At 47.8% G+C, this 16,966-nt stretch overlaps 1 protein-coding gene across 2 annotated transcripts in view; it reads left to right on the forward strand.

Moving 5' to 3' along the window:
* The window catches only part of LOC144158954 (uncharacterized), a 76,726-nt gene extending 70,713 nt beyond the window's left edge, over positions 1-6,013 (forward strand). Inside the window, exon 2 of one of the 2 annotated variants that reach the window (XM_077690169.1) lies at positions 4,198-6,007. In XM_077690169.1, the coding sequence (XP_077546295.1) occupies positions 4,198-5,133 (936 nt within the window). In that variant the 3' untranslated portion in view covers positions 5,134-6,007. Of the gene's footprint in view, positions 1-4,197 lie in introns of both variants that reach the window. The other variant, XM_077690167.1, reaches the window with a different exon arrangement.
* The last annotated feature ends 10,953 nt before the right edge of the window (positions 6,014-16,966 follow it).

The following is a 16,966-nucleotide window of genomic DNA, read 5'->3' on the forward strand; positions in this document are numbered from 1 at the left end:
TCCTCCGCTGCGACGGAGAGCAGTCGAATAGGCTCTGTGGAGGTGTTGCAATAATTGTGCAAAATGGCGTAGCATCTCGAGAAGACAAAATTAGAACTAGGCTAGCAGTGCAGTGCATGCAAGCAGTTTACATGCAAGCAGTGACTGTCACACTGCTTGCATGTAAAACAATGAGAGTGCTGTGTGTACTTTGAACCACACCTCACAGTAACACTGCATGATTTTGAAGATTTAGCAAACCAACTACCAGGCCCGTTTTTAATAGTTGTCGATCTTAATTCCCACTCTTCTTTTTGCGAGAGTGGAAAAACTGGTGTAGGAGGCCAGATTTTAGAAGATTTTATCTTGTCAAATAGTGTTTGTCTACTGAATACCGGCAAGCCTACATACTGCTCCCCAAGCTCAGGAAAGATGAGCTGCATAGATTTATCTTTTAGTTCACCGAGTGTTTTTGGCGATTTTAAGTGGGATGTCATTGACAATAGTTCAGCAAGTGTTTAGCGGTTTTAAGTGAGATGTCGTGGACAACCCATATGGGAGCGGTCATCTACCAGCCCTCATCAGCGTAACATCTACAGCATCAGTAATCCCTACCAAACCACGGCGTTGGAAACTTCAGTTCGCGAACTGGCAATGGTTTACTTAAAAGGCCAGTTTCGAAAATTGTTTTTCAGACACTCTGAGCATTGATAAAGTGAACGAAAGCTTTACATCTTGCGTTCTTAAGGCTGCACGTTATTCCACAGTCTTCGGGAATTGGGAGACAAAACAACAAAGTATGGTGGAAACAAGAATGTAAGGAAGCCAAAAGGGGAGTCTTGCGAAGGTATCCAACGCCAGAAAATTTATTAGAGTTTAACAGGAGCCGAGCTAAAGCCCGATATATTCGGCGGAGTGCCTAGAAAGGTTGATTGAAAAATTACGTGTCGTCTATAGACAGCTCGGTCACATAAAGAAAATGTGGGAGAAAGTTCGGAAACTCAACGGCACGTACCCTTTTACAGTTCCTCTTTAACAGCACCGGGTGTGCAAAGTAGCCTAGAAGAGCAGGCGCATATACGGGGTGAACGTTTCTCCAGCGTTTCCAGTTCTGTGCATTACACATAAGCACTTTTAAAATACCAAGACACTGCAGAGAAAAAAAACTTCTAACACACGGTGGCACAAACGAACTTTATAATTGTTTATTAACGCTCCAAGAATTGCAGAGAGCTCTATCGGCCGGTAAGCAGACTGCACCCGGCCCAGATTATGTACGTTAGGAAATGCTCCAACTTCTTTCGGGTCCATCTGTAGAAGCACTTTTAATGTTTTTAACAAACTTTGGGTATCGGGAAGGATGCTGGCAGCCTGTAAAAAAGCATTTATTGTAGCCTTACTAAAGCCCGGAAAGCCGCCAACGTCCCCTAGTAGTTATAGACCAAAAGCCCTTACGAGCTATCTAGCCAAAACGTTTGAGCTGGTCGTGAATACCAGGTTAAGTTTGTCCTACAATCAAATGAACTCCTTGATATTCATCGGTGCTGTTTTAAAAAGGCGTGCTCAAAAACGGACCATCTTGTCTGCCTGGAAAATGGCGTATGAGAAGCATTTGTACCAAACAACACTGTCTTGCTGTCTTTTTTTATCTTGAGAAGGCCTATGACACTACATGCAAGTTTGTAATAATGCGGGATTTATTAGAATTAGCCTTCCTGGGAAAAATGCTGAATTGCCTGAATGACTTCATGACGAATCGTTCATTTCAAGTGTGCCTAGGCTCAAACCTGTCGAGAAATTTTGTAAAGGAGAACGGGATCCCTCAGGGCTGTATTCTTAGCACAACACTGTTTGGCGTAAAAATGTTTGGGCTACATCACCGCGCGACTCGGCATGTGAGCTTAGTGATTCCCATTTATACCAATTTAAACTAACTAGTTCAGTAAGTTTGAGAATTACGAGAAAGCTGAGGGAACTCACAATCGCTTTTTATCAGAACCAGTTGCTCTTTCGCATTTTGTAATACCCCTTAAAACACAACCGAATTGGTATTCCCCAATTTAGAAAACGGGGTACCATTCGTGGCAAGCAGGGCGCAGTAGGTAGTGTTTCTTTAGCGGCCAGATGTCTGTATGTGGTCCGTGCATGTTGTTTTCATGCTGTGCAAACCAATCTTCAACGTATCTTTGCCGTACGACCACTTAATTCCGTTGTGTCCGTGTTGCCCAGGAGGTGCTGTCGAACAATTCAATCCAGCCGTGCGAAGGAAGCGCACAATGGACGCTAAGCTGTGCCTAAACAGGCCCAAAACAACCCTTGCTAAAGCAGACGATATAGTATACAGACGACAAAGCCCGGTCGCGGCGATGCGCTGCCGGCGTGAGCCGCGGGGAACGCTGGGTAAATTCGCCGCGCCATCTACAGTGTGCCCCGTGAGTTAAAGCCACCCTTCCCTCCGCAGCCGCGTTTGGAGTTTCTTGACCCGCAGGCCACGAAAGAACCGTTGGCTAGGAAAGGTAGAAAGCTTTGCTTTAAACTATTTCCTACTCTACCAAAGAACAACCGATTTTTACACGGTCACGAAAGTGTTTTAAGCGCCCGCTTCGTAGATTTTGCGTCATCCCTCACCATCGCCGTGGTTGTAGCACCCACCGCGGTGGCTCAGTGGCTAAGGCGTCATACTGCTGAGCCCGAGGACGCGGGTTCGGTTGCCGCCATAAACGGAGGCGAACACACCCGTGTGTTCGACATTTGGGCACACGTTAAAGATCCTCAGGTGGCCAGCAGTCATCCGGAGCCCTCCACTATGTACAACGCGTTAAACTTCATAATCAATCATTCAATTGTCTCGTTGTAGCCGAGAAAACAAGGGCAGCCAAGATAGAGCGAGGAGTAAAGCACCGGAGGAAGTTATGGAGAAAGTGTGCGAAAGAGGGTAGTAGGGTGAGGGTGCCCTGCGAGGCGCGCACCGCTGCCGCGGAGCGACGCGCTACCAGACAACTACGAGGTAAAGCCAGACACAACCGGGCTACAGCGCAGGTGCGCGTTCTCGGCTGTTCGCCAGAGTAGCGCGCATCATCGCGCGTGCCCTGGTGACGCGATCACCTGGTGACGCGACCAGAGCCTCAGCGCCGCCGACGCCAGAATAGTGAGGTGCGCGCCGTCGAAGCAGCAGCAGCTATGCGCTGTCGCCGAGAATACTCTTCAGTTTGTGCTCCGCTCAAATTTCGCCCAAGGGGGCATCTTATTCATGATCCAAATATTTTTCGGAAGTTTACAGTAAGCTCGATATCTGTTGATCATAACCTACCCCGGTACATTCAAGAATAGCGAGCGAATTATCGTCATACCGTAAATATTTCCCGATATCGGCAGCTAGACGAGGATTACCCCCAAAACAAACGCGACAAAATGAAGCCGCTTCGCACTACGGCAATACACGATCCAAACGTCTTCGTTCTGAAAAGGAACTTCGTAGTCTCATCCTATGAGCGTTGATGTCAGGTACATATGCGAAACGCTTCCTGAAGAGGCGAAACGTTCCCGGAAATAAAAAAGCTTATATTAGTCTTTTTTAAAGAGTAGATGTTAGGTTCCTGTCCCTGGCTAGTGCGCCATGGGCTGCGTGGGTGCAACAGATCGAACGCGCGCTGCTCAGAGAAGAATACCTCATGAACCCGGCAATGCAGGGTAAGAGCGCTGACCCAGGACATTTGTTTAGGGCACACAAAAATGGCATGCGGATAGGACCGCCACTGCCTAGAACTTCGCTGCCATTGTGTAGTCGGATTTTCTGAGAATTGCGTGAATGCGCAGGGGGGATTGGCCAATACGTGATAGGAGCTCCTGTAAAAATGTAGGTATGACCTTATCTACCGTCCGATAGTCCATAAAAATTGTAAGGAAATTTCAAGAATGCATTCGGATGGAAGCCCATTGCTACTCTGCGGATCTTCATGTTCTGTTTTGTTCTTCTAAATATCTCGATATACATTTTGTAAATCTGTAATGTGTCAATTTCGACAGATGTGCATTTTTCTACATGTGCAGGGCATCACATGATTGGTGTTTTGAAATATTCGACAATGAATGCCTACGCATAGAAATTGTTGCGCCTGTGTTTCAGTTTGTATAGGGCTTTGTCCTCATTCGACTGAGTATTTGTCGATATTTCTATGTTACATAACTTATACTGCTGTATTATTGTTTTCGTACAAGGTTTTCTGCTGGAACATGGAGAACGGCTGCGATTTCGTGGGCCCAGCCGAAAAGCTTCTTGAGCACTTCGAGAAAGAATGCAGTTTCCACGCCATTACCTGTCCCCGTTGCCACGATGCTGTCCTGCGCAAGGACGTGCCACAGCATTGCAAAGAAGGGTGCTCTGCATTGCCATCACCACCACCACCCGGAGCCGCCCGAGAGGAAGCTGCTTCGTCAAGGGACGGTGCATTGCCACTGGATAACGTCCCTTCCCCGCACCAGGACTGCCTTGCATCAATAGAAGCTGGAGTAAATAATCTGGTTGAAGCGGTGAACAAAATGGGTGTGGAACTTTCACGCAGCACGGAACATCGTGAAGCGGGTGTTGTTGAGGAAAAGCTGCAAGAAGTGGTTCAGACACTCTGTGATCTATTCCAAAACACGCAAAGAGCGTCCAGTTCAGCGAGCTTCCCAGCCAATATTGTCGAAAGGCCCACGTTTGGGACACTCACCGAACTTGTTTCCACAGGCCCGGCTGAGAACCTTCTTGTTCTTGTGTATTCTTACTATTGGGACAATTGGCCACACATGGGTACTGGAACTGTAGATACATATACACCTATAATTCGGGGTGAAGTCACCAATGTGGAAATTCAGTTTTGGAAGCCACACAAGGCTGCATTCGCGTGTGTATCCGCAAAGTTAACTAAGCCTGGCAGGTGGTGCTTGCCCGATATAGAGCCGCTTCCGTCGTCCCATGTATGCGCCCTGTCGTTGGAAGATGTTATCTACCGTGGTGCGCTCGCAGTACCAAATATTGACATATATCTTCGGCAAGGCCACTTTCTTCGGTGTATCCGCGAACTACCTCCGCCATATTTTGACAGTGATCCTTGCAAGAAGCCGTTGATCTTCTTGGTAAAAATGAAGCTGTCAGATAATAGCAATTCATAACGGCCTGCGGATGCGCGCATGGGCTCTAAGTCGTACGTTTCTTTAATGTCACGTGTACCGCCGGAAGTCATGACTAAAACTGCCACACATTTCTATGAAATGGGTTTTTAAGGACTGATTATAAGGGAAACAAAAATTAACTGCTCAAAAAATAAACCATCGAAAAATGACCTTGTTTCAATCGTGCATTGTTAGGAAACCTCACAATCCCATGGGACGGCTATGAGCAGCCAAAGTGTTTCCCGACATTTTTGCCATGTCGCACGCTTATAAAGGGCACAGGACTGCTGTTTGTTTTGAATGCATGCTCTGAGAGAGAGGAGCGAGTAAACTTTTAATAGAGGAAAACGGTGGGGGTTAAGCCGGCACTCTGTGGGGTGGGTTGTGCACGTTTTTTTTTTTTTTTTTTTTGCTGGAAATTGTAGGATTTTAATGGAATAATTAAACGCGGGCAGGACAATGGTTTTGAGACCAGAACATTTCCATTGTCCCATACTTTACAATTACATTGGAGCCTTCTGTCCCTATCAAAAGGAAACACACAAGAAATGCAGCAAATGAACCGACTAACCTAGGGAGACAAAAAAGCAACGGATCAATTCGATGAAATGAGTCTTGGCATCTACATTGTCTCATTTTCTTTCCATTTTTACCTTTTGGTTTTAAAGGCACGATTCTCTTTATACGTTCAGTCCCGTTACCGCGTATTCAAGCTTATTATGTAAAGAGTTTTCGTTTTTTTCATTGCTTCAAATTATTCCTTCCTGTCCCATTTCCGTGGCTTTGCACCCTTGTAAATATCGTTTGTTGTTCTGCTACGGCCGTCTTAAATAATTGTTTTGTAGAGATAACACTTGCTGGATTTCATAATAAATTTTATATTTTGCTAAGTCGGCCAAGAGTCTTTATGATTTGTGCGCATTTCTCGTCATCATCATCATCATTTATTAAACCCTTAAGGACCCCAGAGGGGTATTACATAAGGGGGGGGGCAGAGTCATCAGTAGTGCATATGTGGTACAAGAAAAATACGGTTGGGTACATGGTTCATTAGACAATTTATACAACAACAAATCTAATTGGAGAATTTAACAACCAAAATAATAATAAACTAAAAAAGGCAGCAGCGGCAAGTCTTGGGGATTATATAAAATTAAAGTCTAAGGTGAGATAACAATAATTCTTTGAATTTCGTCGGATTGCGTTCACGGACAACAGAGTCTGGCAGCTTGTTCCACTCTTCGATGGCACGTGGTAGGAATGACATATCGAATGCGTTAGATGAACCATGCAATCGTTGTATGCTCATGGAATTGAACAGACGGCGTGAGTAACGGGACGGTGTGAGCAGGAGGGAAGTACGGAGATGGTGAAAGTGATAATACAGTTTGTGGAAGAGGCATATCTGTCCGATTTCACGTCTAATTGTCAGAGAAGGGAGGGAGAGGGATGCTTTTATGTCGGTGACGCTGAGATGCCAGTCATATTTAGAAGTGATGAAGCGGGCTGCGCGGTTCTGAACTGATTCGTTTCTGAACTCATTCTGAACTGATTCGGTTCTGAACTGGTTCTGAACTGATTCTGAACTGGTTCTGAACTGATTCTCGTTTACAATATAACGAAACTGCCAGTTTTATGGGAGGAGTGGCCTTCTTCAGGTGTTGCTACTTCTTTGCGTCACTTTCCTCTATTTTACACTTTGCTCTAAGTTTTCTCTGTTAATGTCCAACTGAGAATAGGCATTTTCATTCATCCAGGCAACAGGGCGGCTACCAAATGGCGGGTTTGGAAGCTTTGAATGGCACTTAGCTTGACGAAGCGATGAAGGAACAAAAGTCTGGGGCAAAATGGTTGTACGAAAATCGCAAGAAATGAGCGTTGGGGGATCAATTGGGGAAGCCGTCAGGCTGCAGTTCACGTAAATCGGCCGCAGGCGACAATTGTTAGCATCTCATCTCTATTTATCAGAAATTTATCCGTGTATGGTAAACTTGAAAACGTAGGCAGCACTTTTTTTTGTAAGCGAACGTGCCAGTCAGTAGTCAGCAGGTACACACATGCCGAACAAACAGGCTGGAGGGAACGGCGCAACTCCGCGCTCTTCCAACGTTTCCGCGCTTTCTTGTGTTATAGCTGTTTCATTGCTTCCCGCGCATTATGTTCCGAAAAAAGAAATACAGTCAACACTTCTCAGGTAAGTGAATAGTCAACCTCGTCCGGTGGTCCCGTGTATTACAGCAGTTACTAAGTGTCACCAGTCCGATTGCGCGGTTAATTTTAAATCAGAACGCAGCCAATTGACGGAATCATGTTTTTTTTTCCTATTCTAATTACCAGCGCACTGTTTGTTCTGCACAACTTCTGACCAGGAGGTTGAACCGGAACTGAACCGAACCGAAAACCGGAATTGAACCCTAACCATTATTTTTTGACCCGCTGAACCAGTACCGGAACTGAACCGAAGAAAGAAATAGCGCTTACCGGTTCGAACATGGCGTTGTTGATAAGGTGTGATAAGTACAATTGGCTGCTTTTCCCCTTTACATACCATCGATGTCGCAATCTCTCGCGCACTTTTTTGTTCCGTTCAGATTTATCAAAATGATATAAACGCTCCCTTCCTGTAATTACCTGGTGAAAGGACGGCGCACCAATATATCAAAGTTATGTGGCTGCTGGCTCAGCAAGGTGGGTGCAATGCTGGAAGTAAGAAATGTCGCACTTTCGGCAGTCTTGCAAGAGGATTGGAGCACCGAATTTGCCCTTCCCTTGTTGCAGGGGCTGTGAAGGAGCAATCGGGCCGAGAGATTGCTCCATTTCATGCGCCCCGGCAAAGTTGAAAGCCTACACGTGCTTATGTGTAGTACCGCGCCTCAGTGTAGAAATAATAGGATCTGGCAGAAATAGTTAGAATCAAACCCGCGTGACGGGTGGGATACCGGAGGAAAGAGACGCCCACTTCCCCCTACCACTGAAGCTGTGTTTTTAAGAGCGGAGCTGTTTAAGCTTCGATTCCAGCCGTGCCGGGCTCGCTTCGACATTGTCGCAGCGAAGTGGAGAGGGTGAAAAAAACTAGGCTTAAACGTTCGAGGGGCGCATCGCGGCGCAAATGTTCGGGTGGGGAAATGCGTGTCGGGGATTGGCTGCGCCTGCAGTGATGACTTAATCTCTGATGTGCAGGTGTTCTCCTAGTTGAGAGAGACGACAATAAAGGCTCCCCTGTTTCCTCAGTCTCCGCATTTCCACTGCAGGCTGACCAATTTTTTTTCTTGTATTATTGCACAGACTCCGCTTCGCGTGTAGAAAACCGATGCCCTGAACCAATAGGAAGAAATTGATGCTCATTGTAGGGTTTAACGCGCCGACGCAACGCAGGCGATGAGACGCGCCACAGTGGATGGCTCGAGATCAATTTTGACCACTTGGGGATATTTAACGGTCGCCGAAATCACCTATTTCCCACCTGGAGATCTTTAACGTGCGCCAAAATCTCGTACACATTGAAGCAAAAACGTCCGTGTGTACCAGGTTTCGGCGCACGTTAAATATCCCCAGGCGGTCAAAATTTATCCGGGGCCCTCCACTACGGGGCGCCTCGTAGCCTGCGTTATGTTCGCGCGTTAAACCAGACATTCAGAATCATAACCAGAATTTTTTGTTCTTGGTTCAGGGCATCGGTTTTGTACAAGCGAAGCGTAGTCCATGCAACAAGAAGTGGGAAAAGGGCAAAGGGAACGCCAAAAGAAGTTTCGATAGCAGAACACTCGTTCCATTGCGAAAGTAGTTTCAGTGCCAATTCAAAATTCGAAATGTTGTACCGAGCCAGAGGCGGGCAATAGATATTTGAGTTCGCTGATTGTCACTGCAGTATTTTGTCCTAAAATCTCTTATACTGCAAAAGCTTCTCTACACAGGCGGCTCGAACACCCTGTTGAGAGCGCGTGCGTCCGCGCGTGGCTGAGAGCGCTTTACGTGGAAGTTGTTTTGCGGATTGTTTTGCTACAGGAATGCAAGCAGCAATATGACAGTAGAAAAAACTGCGCGTAAAAGACAGGACCGTGACAAGTAGACAGGACTGCGCTTGTCCTGTCTACTTGTCACGGTCCTGTCTTTTACGCGCAGTTTTTTCTACTGTCATAATGCTGCACCAACTAGCCCAACAACATGCTGTACTAAGCAAGCAGCAATCCCTCCAGGTTGTGGTGGTAGCAGGCCTATAACGAAGGTGCTGCAACCACTTGCCGGTCCTATTTCTAGGCCACATTTCCTCACAGGCTTTTATAGAGCCGCTAAAAGGACCCTGAAAAGAAATTCCTAGCTTCCGTGATTCGAAGCAACTGGACTTTGGTAACTCGGCCAAGTACATTATGGCATCAAGAACATTGCCTTCATCCGAAAAGATAAGAAACATCGATTGTGCGTCCGAATGTTCTGGTATACACCACCAGGGATGCAAAAACGAAATTAAAACAGAATTGACAGTGTGTTAACTTCTTGAAGTTGTGCAATAAGACAAGACAAGGCGCACCAACGCATTCCACAGCCATGTCTATTGCGGTGAATTTATGGTAGTCATTAGGGTAGTCAGAAATTCTATGCAAAAAAAAAAAACGGCTGGCATGTTTTCGTTAATATCTGGCCTAAGTACTTAAAGGAGTACTGACACCAATTTTCGGCGTAATAATATTGCACAGTTAGCTTCCTTTGCTCAAGAGAATACCCTGGCTGAAATATGACCGGCCTGGGACGCGAAGAACATACCTTAATAAGATCTTATTTATCGCACTAAAGGAACAGCACGCATAGCGGAAGTCAGAAAATGGACATCAGCGTGACACAGGCGCGTAGCCAGGATTTTTTTCCGGGGGGGGGGGGGGGGTTAAAGTTGTTCTCAAGCCCCCCCCCCCCCCCCGACAGAACAAAAATCGCTGTAGTTTGTAAGCGTACCTAAGGGCTAAGACAAAATACATGGTTGGTTCATTAAATAGACTCCATTGTCCGGATAGCAATGAGACCAATCTTATCGCAAGCTTCAAAGGGATAGTCGAGATATTAAAGAAAACCTAAGAAGCAGTGGCGAATCCCCAGCCACTTTATGGCAATTTCTCTATGACGTCACAGGATCCTTTTGGTACGATTGGCGCCCAACGACCTAAACCACCGCCACAAAACATGATCGCGCGAATGTTGAAGGCCCTCTAGTTCAATTGATCCTATCATTTTAATTTTAACTTGCTGCTAACACACTCATAACTACGTCTTAGTGCTGGCCTAAACTACATCACTGCTGCCGATATTACGTCTCTGCAGCACGAAATTTGCAAATTTTTTATATGTGTTGCTTTGCTTCGGTTGAAAAACGTCTTCTGTGACTGGAATGGAGCTCAGTCACCAAAGGCTAGTTTTTTTAAATTTAACAAGGTTGTATTCTGTCTTCAAATGGGCTGTGTAAGGTCTCGCTCAGATATTGGTGTTGATTATGATGGTATTTTAGTGCCAGTGAAGTTGTAAACGGGGAAAAAATCCGCAGACAACGTGGTGCAAATCTGCGCCAGTGATACGGGACGTATACTGCACGCACGGGCACCTTGTGCAGACATATTGCATTGAATGACCATAGTTTCATGTGATTACTTGCTTTATATTAAAGTGTGTGGTATGATGAGTGCGACATCCGCAATAAAACGGCTAGGCCTTAAGGATGATTTTTTTTAGTTGCTGTTGTCCAAAATGCGGAAGAAAATTTTTTGTATATGAGCATTTTACGCCCGTACAGCAGCTTTCAGTGTAAGGCCAATGGAGCTCATTTTGTGCAGCCCACATCGAATCTATGCACTTACGTTATGTGTAGCGCTGGTCTGATTGCACGAACATGGTAGGACTAAGCCCTCACGCAAAGCGGAATAATTCAGCCGTCGGTATTGTCAAGCCTTGTCAGTTGAAATTTTCGCTTCTGTTTTGATTCTGTGACGCAGTCCACCTCGTAGCTTCCAGAGACGCTGGGCGGACATGAGAATCTGGTGCTTTGTAACAACATCAATCTGGTTAACATTTCCGTACAGCCCAACTGTAGACTCTGCTGTAATAAGCTCCCCCGTGGTGTTTTAAAATGCTTGCATTATTCTCTGTCAAGTTTTCAATGCTTCGTGCCTAATTGCCCTATAGTCTGCCTGAAGGCGGTTGCTATCCAGCAACTTTTCTGGGGCGGCCATCCCCTTTAGTTGTAGGTACCACTCCTGGATAAGGTAGAGCAAGTCACTGGAAATTTCGCTATTAAATGCTATATAGAACTTTAAATTTAGCAAGAAGAAATGTTAATGCAAAGACGGCGTTGTCCGAACATAGTGTTGCAGTTGGTCATGTTCTACGCAAGTTGAGCAAGATCTTGCTGCGTGTGAAATTTCGTCGTGAGATCTGAGGGAAGAATTATAATGAGGTCCTACCATTCTGGTTTGAAACATCAATGAAAGAACATACTTTTTAGAAGACGCGTGCGCTGCTTAGTTCAGCCGAGTACACACTGTCGGTTTTAAAGCTAAACGATAAAACAGCATGGGCGGGAATGTATAGGGCGCATAGGAATTTTGTAGTTTTCGTTAGCGACACGGGAAATGGAAACTATGTTGGGAAGCTCCTTGGTCCACCAGAAAACGGAGCATGTTGTACAGAGCCAGCATGACCTTCGGGCGTGGGTCGATGCTCGAAACAAGTTAGCATTTTGTTGCCTGCAGTGCACCAAGAAAACATGCGTAAGGGCATGGCCCCGCGTACATAAATGCTACAGACTACCGTGTTTCAGCCCGAAACGGACAGTATTAGTAGCGTTAGGCACTCGATCGCTTGGTTGACAGCGACCGTGATGTTCAAACTGAAGCATGGTTTCCGGCTACGACATAATATATTGGCGGAGATAATTCCTGTTTACGGTGATGATTTCTCGGTCATTTTGGTTACTTAAGTAATGCTGACTGTTGCTCAAAATCCAGGCAGAATCACATCAGCGCGCACCCGTATAGCGCGGAAGTTTGCGGGTGTTCTTGTGGTCTGTAGCCTGTTTTTTTTAAATGACTACATCCGTCCGTTATGCCAAATCGATTGAGCATTGAAAGAACGATACTCTTGAGCCCACAAAACTTCAAAGAAAGGCCAGAAAGAGGGCAAGGAAAATTCTTCTAGAACGGCACGTTCGTTTCTTCGCCACCAGTATACGAAGGCCCTTCACTTGCGCGCACTGCTATGATGGTTTTAAAATTGGGTGTAGCAGTGGATGCACGCGTCGGTATGTAACGGGGCAACAAAAGTCGCGATGACGGGCACACCATGCAACAGCGGCTACGTTACATGGAGCCGCATGCTTATAAATGAAGCAAACTACTAGAACTGCAGCGAGAACAAATATATATTCTGACTCTTCATGTACTTTAACTCTTCGTGTACTTCATGGACAGCGGTAACTCTTCATGTACGTAAAGCTGTCCCTGAGTAACCCTCGCCAACTTTGTGCATCATGGATATTCAGGCGGATACGAGTTGAATTTACGTTTTCCCTCGTTCAGTTACCTATCCGCTTCATCGTGGGCGCTCCTTTCAACAACCTATTCAAACGCAAATATTGCATTTGAAATAAAACGAGATACAAATATTTTGGCTCGCAGGCATAAAGGTACTGTGACATCGTGTAATATTAGGAATTGATTATTTAAATCTTAAAGGACTGCAGGGATAACGCAAGGATAAATCAATGGTCAGGGGAAGAAAATGACTTACAATTGGGGTCTCTGTTGTGCGTTGGCACTTCGTAAAGCCAGGGCGCCGCTGTCCTTGCGCCGTTCTGTCATATCGCCGTTGTGACTCCGGTCCCTGAATATACTGCTCTGGGCAGCCGCTGCCCAGGGAAAAAGCGACCGTGGATGCAATGGAGCGGCTTTAGTTGTGACCGAGGTCGAACATGGCCATCGGGTATTTGTTACTGTCGCGACCGCCGTCTGCAGAGCCCCGTGTACATGGACGCGACGGGGGCGAGTTGAGTTGAGTGGCGGGTTCAGCTCACCTCGACGCGTCCGAGTTTATATGAACCCCGTCCAAAGAATCGAGGTGAGGGGAGCGGCGGGGTTCCCGGAAAAGGGGCTACCGTATTTTCACGATTGTAACGCGCACCCTTTTTTGCTAGAAGGTAGCTTAATATTTGTGTGCGCGTTACAATCGGACTCAAAACCGAAATAGGCTTTAAAGCGGCCAGCAGCATTGCCATGCGCAACGGACACGAAGTACCCGCAAAATCCAACTCAATCCAATAAAAACAATCCGTCAACACCACGTGAGTGAATTTCAGCGCACTGTTTCCTCAATGGCATGCCGCATACCCTGGTCAGCTGTTGCACATTTTTTTGTGCTTCTGCTTAGCCCCTAACGCTTAGAATTATGAAGATCAAGGCACTTGAAATCGCAAGCAGCTTCAGTGTTCCCCGCGATAACTTTATTTCCAGCAGCAGCTGGATAAGCACCCTTTTGAAGCACAATTCATTTTTGGCTTCCAGAGCTGCATACGCCAAATAAAATCTCCCTCTTCCAGGTACATGGTGTCATGTCTTTTCCATCTGCGCAGTACCGTCAGTGTCACATTTTTTTTTTTCGAATTTTCCTGTGCGAACTTACCCGCGCGTTACGATTGGGGGTGCGTTAGAACCGCGCAAAATACGGTATTCTGCTCCCCGCGTCCGGCCGACTCAGCCCGACGAGCGAGCTAACCCACCCCCTGCCTCCGAGTTGACTGGACTCGCCGGGACGGCTCTCTGACCCACCCCGTCCGCTTATACAGGGGGGTGTCGAGTCCAAAAAACCTGTTTATGTCGACTCAACGCGCCCTCGTCGGGTCATTGTAAACGGGGCTCAAGTTAACTGAAGAAAGCGATGGGTCAGGGTATTGGGCGAAATGTGTGCTTTAGCTGGATGCGGCAAAGTATGCCCTTCTTCCGTGCGTCCTCCCTTCCTTCTTTCGTTTTCACGTTTCTGTGGAGCCAGGGAGGGTGTTGACATGGGATAATTCCTTGGTCTCAGCTTGCGCGCACTGCGTGTCCCCTTCCGAAAACGGTGCTGAGGCACGCTTCGGCTCGCCGCCCGAGTTCCCGACTTAATCCTAAACGAGAAGGCACGACGGTCACCAGCCCTTTGCAGAAGTATTGACTCTCTGCCACCGCCGCTTGCACGTGGTTCTGCTTACACACACAAAGATATTTTCCCTCACCCGCCTGTCTTCCTTTTTCTACGCTTCCAGTTTCCTTGCTTCCCCAGCTATACCGTGATGAGTCAATCTCCTCTGCTGAGAACGACTCAGCAGGCCAATTATTCTTTGTGTGGCGACATGCCTCACACAAAGGGACACAACGCACGCCTTTAGCGTCCCGTGGGCTGAGCTTACCCGAAGGCGCCATCGCTTTTGGAGCTGCACCCCTCCGCAATTATCCTGATGCGGGCGTTAGGAGTGGTATTGAGTCGTGAATGCTTTCAATAGTGGCACGTCCGAAGGTTGTGCGCCTTTGTTCACAGGCGACGTACTAGGCATATCTAAAGCCCCTGTATTTATAGGGCTTTAAGCATAACAGGCAGCACGGCGCGGGCCGGAAAATTTTCGGGGAGGTGGTGGGGGCTGAAGCCCGGTCAGCCCCCCTGGTTACGCCGCGTGCCTTCAGGTGACTCATCCACCGAAACCCCGGCAGAGACCTTGCAAGGAATTTTTCCCAGGCCCGTGTTGGCCGATCAACAAGGCTTGTACCGAGTGGACTAGTCGGGCTAGAGGGGCGAAACGCGCCGCGGAAGGGAGCACTTTGCTTCCAGTCTTTTTTTTTTTCGTTCAGGAATCGGGGGCCCCGAAAGTCGCAAGAATATCGCCGTCATTCATAATTTTCCCTTGCCACGAGCCTAGTTTGCCAATTTGGTGAAAATAAGGTACATATATGCGCGGCGCTGTGGGCCGAATATGGTTCCTTAAAAACTACGGAGTGAGGAGGGGGGTGGGGTTCAGTGAAAATTTCGGGGGGGGGGGGGTTGAACCCCCCAACCCCCCCCCCCCTGGCTACGCCACTGGCGTGACATCATCCCATGGTAGCCAAAAGAAGTGATGCGGCCACTGCTCGTCAAGAACTCACGACGTAACTTCACACGCGTGGCCCCGCGAGCGGCGAGCGTGTGCCCGGCGCATTCACAAACGAGTACACGTAGTCAGAGCTACAGGCATAACCGCTGCCCAGAAAGGCACTGTTGGAAAAATAAAGTTTCACACACTGGAAAGAAAGCGATAATATAGCCCAGAATCGCAACAGAAGTCGCCATAAAGACTTTTATTGAAAGCGGTCATAGAATTTCCGCCGCAATGTTAGGCCTAGCACCTTCAGCCAGCTCAGCCGTTCAGCTCCGGCGGCGGCGCGGTCGAAACAACGCCCCCAAGGAGTGGTCCCTGCATACCTCTCATGTATTTTCATTAACATACATAATAAATGTTTTTACCACCACCACCACCCACCTGCCTCAGTAGTGTTTTGGCATCCGCACAAAGCGGTGAGGTCATTCCGGGATTCTTTCATATGCGCCTTGCTGGTGTGAAAGCGCTGGAAACTGAAACGAACGATTTTGAGGCCGTTCCATGCAATAAATTATCGCGAGCTGAAGCACTCGCGCGCAGCGTCTTCGTGGTTCTCGGTTTGTGTTGCTTTGAGGATTTATTTTGTGTTTGGAGTCGACGGGCCTGTGGTAGCGTGGGAGGGGCGCGAGGTGCGATTGTGGAAGCTTTCCCTTTTTTGGGATTGTCCCAGCGCGTACGGCCACCGCGGACTGAATTAGGCAGTTTTAGAATAGGAGAAGCCGGCGTTGGAGGCTGTTGTGCCAGAGCGCCCTGCCAAAATTCGTTTCACGGGGCGACGCGCCGACAGCGGGGCCGATTCAGGCCTCGTCCAAACCAGACCAAACCGCCCGCGGCCGACAGGCCCAAACTTGCACCACCGCAAAGTCGCCTCTCCTTTTTCGTCGCGGCGGCTCGGCCGAATCACGCATCGGGTGAACGACTGGCAAACGACATGCCGCTACTCGCCATGAGGCGGCTTCGCTGAGACGATGACGGCATCGCTTTCTCTTCCCCACCAAGGCGGCTCGGCTGATGCAACCGCTTTTCCTCCATTCGTCGGGTTTCAAACTTCGACCAGCAAGAGTCCTGATTGGAGCGATTCAAATTTCTCGGGGCCGCAACGGACTTTGGGGGTATAAAAACCCGCCCGGAAGCACTTATCGTCGGTATTTTTCGGTGGCACTTTTCGGAGCCACCGAGTAGAGACCTGCTGTCGCCTTTGCGCGAGCCATGTAACGTTTGCTTATTCTTGTGCATGCTCTATATAAAGTTGCATCAACTTTTCGTCGGCTCGAGAACTTCGTCTCTCAGCTCTGCGCCGCATCGATAGCTAACGGAGCGAGGCAACGCCGCTACACCGGTGACTGCGCTCGGATGCCTAGTCGGAAGAGTGGTGACGGCGTCGGGATGGCTGCTTCCCAACATCGGAGACAAGCTGGGATGCGAGTCACAACGTTGGTAGCTGCGGTAGAATGCCCGGTCCCAACAGGGCCCCAAGAAATTAGGGGAACCCAAACGCAACGCACTCGCGCGCGGCGAGTTTTAGAAGTGGGGCGTCCACTACACCCCGCAACTGGCTTGCGTTTCTCGGTCGGCCCGGGTGATAGGAACTTGAGGCTTAGCATCGTGGTGGATATTTGATCGCCGCTATCTGTGCAACTGCTAATCACAATCCACAACACAACTTTTCACCTCACTATCATCCCCTTTCTCGCA

Source organism: Haemaphysalis longicornis, unplaced genomic scaffold (genome assembly GCF_048455015.1).
Source record: "Haemaphysalis longicornis isolate Haplotype H1 unplaced genomic scaffold, Haemaphysalis longicornis Haplotype H1 scaffold_10, whole genome shotgun sequence".
NCBI lineage: Eukaryota > Metazoa > Arthropoda > Arachnida > Ixodida > Ixodidae > Haemaphysalis > Haemaphysalis longicornis.